Source organism: Daktulosphaira vitifoliae, unplaced genomic scaffold, assembly GCF_025091365.1.
Source record: "Daktulosphaira vitifoliae isolate Bord-2020 unplaced genomic scaffold, ASM2509136v1 Scaffold_4, whole genome shotgun sequence".
NCBI classification, from domain to species: domain Eukaryota; kingdom Metazoa; phylum Arthropoda; class Insecta; order Hemiptera; family Phylloxeridae; genus Daktulosphaira; species Daktulosphaira vitifoliae.
Window position 1 is genome coordinate 34,992,958 of NW_026099575.1, and position 10,055 is coordinate 35,003,012.

The 10,055-nt window shown below is 25.6% G+C and overlaps 1 protein-coding gene across 1 annotated transcript; it reads left to right on the forward strand.

The window, feature by feature from the left end:
* Nucleotides 1-55: 55 nt before the first annotated feature.
* Nucleotides 56-6,411, forward strand: LOC126904524 (band 7 protein AGAP004871-like). The gene is made up of 7 exons (XM_050683612.1): nt 56-456; nt 3,515-3,624; nt 3,695-3,767; nt 3,845-3,927; nt 4,579-4,838; nt 4,906-5,086; nt 5,880-6,411. The coding sequence occupies exons 1-7, from the start codon at nt 363-365 to the stop codon at nt 5,994-5,996; spliced, it is 918 nt and encodes a 305-aa protein (XP_050539569.1). The 5' UTR covers nt 56-362; the 3' UTR covers nt 5,997-6,411.
* The last annotated feature ends 3,644 nt before the right edge of the window (nt 6,412-10,055 follow it).

The window sequence follows — 10,055 nt, forward strand, 5'->3', positions numbered from 1 at the left end:
AAACACTCCGCTGTAGCCGCCACATGAAGTTGTTTTGTGCTTTGTAATTTTGCATCCCCTGTGGATACCCAATCGCATTAAAGTTGTACGATAGCCAAGACTTAACCCGGTATTTATGTTTTAAATTATTCAGATTGGATTTTTCTTGATAGGTATAGGTTGTCTAGGTTATAATCACAAAAATAGCCACGAAACACGTATACACAATACTCAGATATAAAAATATATTGTTATAAAATATTAATTTTGTCGACTGTTCGTCCCCTTTGAAGTTAAAACTTAGCAACAGACAAAAACCTACGTTGTCGTTAACTACGTACAACTCGCACTCAAATATAATTAAAGTGAAGCCAAAAGAAAACATGCAAGATGCTGAATCATCAGAAATCATTGATCTCTCTAATCACCACCTCACTTCTAGAGCTACAGCCGATCAGAGGCATCGCATTATCGGAGGTAAGTCAAAAATCGAACTTAAATAAACGAGATACTTATTTTTTAAATCCAATATTTTCAATTCGCCGATAATAGAGAAGAATGGAAGATGGCTTCAAACCAATCCATGGATTGAAACTATAGAGAGAGATTTTCAATTAAAATCAAGTGTTTTTTTTTTCCATATATCAATTTATGATCTATTTTCATTTCATTAGTTGAACATAATTATTAAATTATTTTTAATTTTGAGAAAATAATAATTAACATTACTTTAACTAAGATTGATTTGCCTTTAAAAATATTTTCAATCTAAGAGAAACGTAAAATATTATTAAAATTTCTACAAAACGTAGAAGAATACTTGTGAGTCTCTTATGTGTTAGGTTTATTCAGATTCAAGAGTCATCTTCTCGAAGTATTAACTAACGGCAATACCGAAATAGTTCACAATAGCTTGTTAACGTTATCATAGAGATAAGGTTCTATGTTCGGATATATTTTTTTCGCTATAAAATATGATATATTTTCTGTCATTTTGATACGTCTTATAATGAAAAAATGTTGAGAATATTGGCATAAACAAAATAATCGCATAATTTGATGATGATTGACTTAATTAAATTAACTTTAGAGAGTTAGTAATATAAGCAACATTAGTCACCTATGCAATGGCTAATTATTATCTAGAAAGTATAATAAGCATGCAATGTTTCGTGATAATTAAAGTATTTGCACTTAAATTAATTACTCTATCAGTCAGAACCTTATAACTATTTATTTAGATCATAAATAGTTAAAAATAGTAAAAAGACTTCTTTTTTTAAAAAAAAAATATATTTTATTTATTTATTCGAATGACATAAAAAAGTAAACAATTCTTGCTAGTTGATCCGTAAATAAGCTTTTAGAGCTTAATTAGTATAGGTTTAGAGGTGTAGCTTAATAATTATTCATAATTTTTTTTAACAATCTAGTCAATGAATAGTATTCATATTCATCTTTTACTTTTTTAACATTATGTTTTTGTTAAAATTTCATGTATTAACAGATGCAATCAGAGTAAAAGGGATATATTCATATATTTTTTACGAGATAACTGTTCTCGAAAGATAACGGCGAATTTCATTAAAAATGTATCTGGCGATTAAACATAAGTTTCATTTTATTCAAGATTATGATAGATTCTACTTTCCAAGAATTATTTTCATGGCATCTCATTTTATCACATAATTCCTGGTTATGCTATTGTTCATAATTCACTAAGTTGAATGTAAATGAATTATGTGATAAAGTATTCATAAAAACGATAATTTGTATACATACTTTTAAATATAATAAGGGCGACGTGAAATCATTCAAAAGAGGATTTCATATAGAAAGAAGAGAAGTGGCAATTTCAAGAGGCGTAAAGAGTGTCCATTGTTTGTTTGATATCTTAATCAAAGAATAAAAACCTTTTAATGGGAAAACCACATATTGATTTATTGTATTGCTCTTTGTTTTATTGAATTCAAATCTATCAAGAACTAATCTTTTCCCTGGAAAGGTTTATCACATACTTCACATCTAGTTGGATGTTAATTCTTTGAAGAACTATTTGTAAAGTACCAGTACTGGCGTAATATGTATATGGTAAATCACCAGTACTAGTCGGTCAGTTATCATTCCAGACATACGTCAGTATTGGTCCAGCACTGGTAGCCGCTAATATGCTAGAATTACCAATGATGGCACATTACTGCGCCTGTTATGAATTTCTGATTGTTTTTTAAAAAGCAATCATTTGATTATAAAATTTCATAGAAATAATTCTGTTACTTAAAGTCATAAAATTGTAAGAATATTGATTATTTTTAGTAGCCAAAGACAAAATAATTTTTACAGTTTTGGACTGCGTTAAAAGAATATTTTTAATATTTGGTACTATAAAATTTTAAATCTTAACAGTAATATCAATTATAAAATGTATTTAATATCTGAAGATGCCGAAGTTATAAATACATAATCAATATAAAAAAAAAAAGTTGTTACTTTTTTGAAATTTCATAAAAGCTATGTTTTAGACTTTTTCTTATAAACAATTTTGATGGATTAATAACAATTTTAGGATAAGTACTTATTAAGTTACAATCATTTTAATATATAGAGTGGGTATGTAACGTTCGAATGAACATTTGAATGAATGTATAAATAAAAGTCTAATGCGGTCTAGAAATTTGACTTATATACTCTAAAAAACTATGTATAACACTATATTTAGAATTATTAATGTAGTATATGGTGACAAAATTATGCATAAAATTTATAAAAATATTATAATAATGAATTATTTTTTTAAATTAAAATTATTGATTGTTTAGTCATTTAAAATTAATTAATTTATACTACCCATGTACTGACAAATTATTGATTATATCTTGTTACTTTAATCGAGTACAAAATATGAAATTGTTTTTAAAGAAAAAGCTATCAAATGTATAGTTTGACTCTAAAACTTTATACAAAAGACATGTCATACTTTTGTTTGATTAAAAAATTGACTAATCGTTGATAAAACAATAACTTTATCGAGTAATCTATTGTTTATTTACATATTATAACGAAAATATCAGTTTTAATCAGTAATAAGTTTTCAAAAGAAATAATAATTTCCATAAAATCCCTAATTTTTTTAAAATCGTAGAGTAATATAATCAGAACTGAATAAATTTGTTAAGTGAAATTTATAGAGTAACGTTAGAATATTTTCAAAAATCCGCAATATTTTGTAGGTAATTTCTGTAACAATATTATTATAATGTATTAATTATTATTTACACAACATTATTGATTATAATGTAAAAAAATAAATGCTATTTTTGTTTGTCATTAAATATTTATTTGTTAAAGAAAATGTATTTAAGATAAATTTATTTATTATATTACAACAATGATAAAAATATTATTTTTGTTTTTTTAATCTTTATTGACCTAATTATAATTATATCAATGAAATTTTGACCATATACTTTTTTATGTACTTCAATATACAAAAATTAAGCAAATATTTATTAATATTATTCTTTATATTTTATAGCAGAAGATAGTGCGCCAGCTGATCCAGGCGTTTGTGGAAAATTCCTAACTGTATGTGCTTGGTTTCTTGTATGCATAACATTTCCATTTTCATTATTTGTTTGTTTTAAAGTAAGCCTTTTAAAAATCATTTCAATGTCAACTTGTATGTACGCGTTAACATTTAACTATGCTTCAATAGGTCGTTCAAGAGTACGAAAGAGCTGTTATATTTCGACTGGGGCGTTTAGTATCTGGCGGTGCTAAAGGACCTGGTAAATACAAAATTAAAAATAATAATAAAGTTATGTAAATTATTTAACTATAATTGATTGTTAATTAACGGTTTCAGGTATGTTTTTTATTTTGCCTTGTATTGACAACTATGCCAGGGTCGATCTTAGAACACGTACTTATGATGTGCCACCCCAAGAGGTATTTGAATTATATAACATAAAAGTACATTGACCTATATTTTTACGGTTGTATGTGTCACTATGTCTGAAAAATAAAAGATATGAATTACTATTTAATCAGAGGGCGTTGACCGAATAGTAGTATGGAGTTATAGTAGTATTGCTGAAGCTTGAACACATAAAAAACTATAAAAGTCTTACTATAGATGTATTAGTCATATGAATCACATGGTATAACGTTAGTTAGAATTGTGATTTTAGCGTTGGATTAGTTTTAAAAAATTAATTAGTTGTTAATTATAAATTATTTTATATGACACACTTTTAATATTTTGTACAACTATAAAACCATTTTTATTAAAACAAGTGATCTACCTTTTAAAACTATGTGATAATTATGCGTGAAATGAAGATGATTTTGACAAAGTAATTAAAAAAAAAAATTATTTTTAAAATTATATGTATACATACATTTAATTTTCATTTAACATTATAGTATTATACATATAATATTTGTATTATTATACAAATATTTATACAAAAAATTTATATACACTATGCATAATTTTTTTCGAGTCATTTGACAACCGACATTTTTTTACTTATCTCAAAATAAGATATATTAAAAATGATTTATGTAATTAATAAAAAAATGTCAAATATAATTTAGGTATTGACTAAAGATAGCGTAACAGTGTCTGTAGATGCTGTTGTGTATTATCGAGTGTGCAACGCAACCATATCGGTGGCCAATGTGGCCAACGCACATCAATCCACTAGGTTGTTAGCGCAGACTACGCTAAGAAATGTGTTAGGCACTAGACCACTCCATGAAATCCTAAGCGATCGAGATGCTATATCGAAAACCATGCAAATTGCCTTGGACGACGCAACCGAATCGTGGGGCATTAAAGTGGAAAGAGTTGAAATGTAACTATTACATTAAAATCTAACATCACTTGTTTAAAATCTAATATTTTTATAATTTTATTTACAGAAAAGATGTAAGATTACCGGTACAACTACAAAGAGCAATGGCTGCGGAAGCTGAAGCGGCCAGAGAAGCACGTGCTAAAGTTATAGCTGCTGAGGGAGAACAAAAAGCTTCGAGAGCTCTTCGTGAAGCTTCGGAAGTGATAAGTGAATCTCCAGCTGCGTTGCAGCTTAGATATTTACAGGTAAAGAATTTGCATACCCACATCAAATTTGCTACAATGAAATTATACAATTTAAAAAGTTATTCATATTTTTTATATGGTTTTTATTCTTACTCAGTAACACGCATTAGGGTTTGGCTGGGTTGGGTAAATGAATGGAGTAATTGATATTCTTACAATATTCAGTAGATGTTTTTTTAGATCCAATCCTCAAATTTTGGTCAATATATAAATCATTTTAGTTCTAAAAATAATGTGAAATTTTTGCGTGTTTTCATCCTCCTGACCTAATTATATATTATTTATTTGACGAATGGCACTATAGATGATGTCATTTTTAAGGCTTATATGTAGACAAAATATTCTATTAAAAAATACTATTATGAATCATTTAATTTTTAATTTTTGTGAATTATTTGTATTCGATAAATAACATTGATTCTATACCAACCATATGTTTAGTCTTTTAATATTAACAATAATTTTTCATTTTACTTGGAGCATTCATTTTATATATTTCATTAAATATAATACATGTTAATTTATTTTGAGAAAAATTCGCTGTAGGTAATGAAATCCAATTTACATGTTTCGTTGTATACGTTTTTATGACTAATATTTCAAAAAACTTAGGGTTAAACTTTTAAATTCTATAATATCGTAACAAGGTGAAAGATATAATCTGCATATTTCCGGCTAATCGTCATCAGGCGAATTGGTAAATGTATTCTCAGAGCTGATTGAAAAAATATAAACACTAGTAATTCATTCACATGCTTAGATTGAATTAATACGTATTATTTAATTTTTTCAGACATTGAACACAATATCAGCAGAGAAGAACTCCACAATTGTGTTTCCATTGCCCATTGACATTATATCATTCTTCACCAGACCACGAGAGCCGGCAAAACACACAGAAAATAATTGAAATTAATTTAATTTAAGTTTTTGAAAACGTCGATTTAAATATGGTCAAAATAAATTAAACTGCATAACTACAAATATAGACCATAGTTACTATATAAATGATGTCTGATTAATATCATTAATTTTTGTGTATTAATAGTTCATATATATATATATATATATATATATATATATTGGTGGAACCACATTTTTTGATGCTTGTAACATTTCAATGGAATGTTCCACCAACAGCCAAGTTTTATTTATTTTATTTTAATTGCACTAATCTTATTCGCACCAAATAAATGTTAAGTGAACTTTTTATAAACGCACAAATGGGGTATTAATCTAAATAAGTATACAATTATTGAATTATTATGTAATATGCTTAAGAATAATATTTTCAGTTGAAAAATAAAATAATTAAAAATTATAAATTATAAATTAAATTCTGTGTTATTTCAAAAACAATTATTGCTGTAAAATTGTAGAACATTTCTGGTTTAAATTTTCTATAATTTACGAATGTAGATTAGAAGATTTAATTATAATTATGAAACATTAACCGGAAAATAGAAAATTTTAAAAAAATTAAAAAAATATTTATTTTTTGCACTTTGAGTAAATATAAAGTAAAACATGTTATTATTACAAAAAATACGAGAAAAAAATGGTTTTTTATATACTACTCCAATATTATTTTATTATGAAGTAATTGAAATAATGATGTGATACAATTTTATATATATTTTAATGATTAATATGATGGTGTATTCAGATTTTATGTATGAAAATTAATTAATAAAATTAATTATTTATATAATTATAAAGTAATAAGAGACGCTATTCTATTTTGAAGGTTTGATAGTTTACTTTCAAGATATTCCATTATTGATAATTTTGTATCCAATTTAGGATTAGCTTTTTTTTTTGTAAATTTGTTTATTTGATGTAATTTGTAGTGCAAGCTTTAGGTTAAGCGAAGTCAATTGATGTTGGTAGCTTTTCATTGGATGTGATGTGATCTTTTATTTAGGTCCTAATTAAAACAGTTTATTAAAATTAGATAAAATTAAAATAAAAATTGGTTGTGTAATGATCATGTTTCACAAATACTTTTTAGTGTAGGTGCTTTCATTAACTACTTTTACTCTTATGTTGTGATTTCCACTAGATAATGGATATTTCGTATACATTACTTGTGGGCCCTGATAAGGGACATATAAAAAACCAATACCTTCTCAGCTTTCTGCCGAAGCTAATTATTATTATTATTTATTTTATAGAACTTAGAAAATCTTTGATATTCTAAATTGTATTAAAAACTTTTAGAAGCCATAGATATATATAATATTACGAAACCTTTTCTAATAGAAATAGACAAAATTTAAGAATCCATAGAAATATATAAATTTTAAGATGTTATAAAAGTGCATACATTTTAAGAAGCCATAAAAATGCATAATTTTTAAGAAGCCATAAAAATGCATAATTTTTAAGAAGCCATAAAAATGCATAATTTTTAAGAAGCCATAAAAATGCATAATTTTTAAGAAGCCATAAAAATGCATAATTTTTAAGAAGCCATAAAAATGCATAATTTTTAAGAAGCCATAAAAATGCATAATTTTTAAGAAGCCATAAAAATGCATAATTTTTAAGAAGCCATAAAAATGCATAATTTTTAAGAAGCCATAAAAATGCATAATTTTTAAGAAGCCATAAAAATGCATAATTTTTAAGAAGCCATAAAAATGCATAATTTTTAAGAAGCCATAAAAATGCATAATTTTTAAGAAGCCATAAAAATGCATAATTTTTAAGAAGCCATAAAAATGCATAATTTTTAAGAAGCCATAAAAATGCATAATTTTTAAGAAGCCATAAAAATGCATAATTTTTAAGAAGCCATAAAAATGCATAATTTTTAAGAAGCCATAAAAATGCATAATTTTTAAGAAGCCATAAAAATGCATAATTTTTAAGAAGCCATAAAAATGCATAATTTTTAAGAAGCCATAAAAATGCATAATTTTTAAGAAGCCATAAAAATAAATAATTTTTAAGAAGCCATAAAAATACATAATTTTTGAGAAGCCATAAAAATGCATAATATTTAAGAAGCCATAAAAATGAATATATTTTGAGAAGCCATAAAAATGCATAATATTTAAGAAGCCATAAAAATGCATATATTTTGAGAAGGCACAGTAATATAGTAATTCAAAAAGAAAGAAAAAATAGCAGCAAGTAGTTGGGTTGGAGTTATCTTTCGGTATTCTTAATAATAATATGTTTTTAAGTATGAGTACTAGGTTTCATAAGATTGAAGAAAATTATAGAAAAGAATAGTGATCTTTATTTATTAATATAAAAATTATTATGTGTAATTGTCATGTTCTTTAATATCAATAATGTAACGAGTACTGAGGTTATTGTAAAGGCACAAAAGATCTTTGTACTACGTTCAATGAACGAAGCTGCCACCTAAAACTAGTCTGAGTCACATTGCCGGGCTACACATGTTTCCACACCTTCTTCCTCTCCTTCTGTAAATATTAGGTTAAGAAAAATTTTTGTAAAGTATTAGTATAGATGTTAACTTTGAGTCTCGTTTTTTTTTTCATTTTACTGATTGTTGTTGCAGTTTAAAAAATTATATATCTCTTTATATATATTATTGATTAATCTTTATACTATTTTGATTGTACCAAAGTGGCAACTTTATTCTAGTGTGCCATGGTGGTAATTTTTGACATACTTATTTTCAGTGACTTATCTTTGTTTTATTTTTGATAGATTTTTGTAATTACTGTCAATATAATTATTTTTTATTTATAGTTTAAGTTACCTCTGTTACCAGCCTCACACACCCTCTTGTTCCCTGTAAGCAACCCCTCAGGCATCAAGTAAGGTTGTGTGTGAGCAGACTTTCCTACCTATGTATAGAGTCTACTCAATCCTTGTATAGAGTTTAAAGGTGCCGGGATAAGCGGCATAAGATTCGTAACTCCCGATGTTAATTATGATATCCAAGCTATTAATTTTCGATTTAAAATTTTAAAACTAAAAAATTTGTATTCACCAGTAAAATTCCAACTATTTTGATATACTAATCATAATATTTGACCATAAAACACTTTGAGCCACCAGTAATTTTTTTTTTAAAAATCTCAAATTTTCACAAAGTAGTTTTAATGTCTAAAATAAAGTTAAAATAGTTCTCATTAAAATTTCGAAGATCGACTTTTTTTGATCCACCCTATTACATTGTAATACAGAATGATTGATTAACTATGCCTCACAAATTAACTTTTAAAATATGTTATCTTTTTTTTTTTAAGAAATATTATGCTTCTATCTTTGGCTACTCAGTGAGTAAAATTACATTTTTATGATCATCCCTTATGCTTTAAATTAGAATCAATTTTAAATTTTCAAATGGTAACCCTATTTTTTTGTTATATAATCAGATTGGACTTAGTTAAAAAAATTTTTTTTTTATTTTATTCACTTAATAGCCAGCTATGATTCATTAAAGTTTAGGGGACGTGAGTATTACTCACGTTGATTTATAAAAGACGTGCAAATTTTACGGTTCGTAAACCGATAATTATTACCGGTTCATAGTAATACGGTGATCTGTTGTATAAAGTATTATACACCGATAGTTATTATCGGTACATTAAATATTAATGTTTCTGTATTTACCCGACTAATGTTTCATTTGCTAAATTCTCTAAACTTTAAATAGTGATATTTCCTTTAGAGTTTATTAAAATTGATTTTTATTTTTTAAGAAATTTTTTTTTTATATTAAACAAGATTTAAAAAAAATATCGGGGTTGCTATTTGAAAAAGTTAAGTTGTAATTGTTTTAAGGATGAAGGATCTTCATCAAAGGATAATTTATTTATTATTTATTTATTAAGAAATCGGTTTGGTGAAAGCTGAGAAAAAGTGTTAACAGACAAAAAAATAAAGAAATAAAAACATCATATTTAAATTTATACCTTTTCAACTTCTCATCGAAGCTAATATATAACACATAAAAATAAATACACTTATTCAAATTTAAAAA

Coding starts and splice junctions, on each gene's coding strand:
- LOC126904524 (XM_050683612.1), top strand. CDS start 363: ATGCAAGATGCTGAATCATCAGAAATCATTGATCTCTCTAATCACCAC. Junction 3,625..3,694: donor CATTATTTGTTTGTTTTAAA/GTAAGCCTTTTA, acceptor ATGCTTCAATAG/GTCGTTCAAGAGTACGAAAG. Junction 4,839..4,905: donor AAAGTGGAAAGAGTTGAAAT/GTAACTATTACA, acceptor TTTTATTTACAG/AAAAGATGTAAGATTACCGG.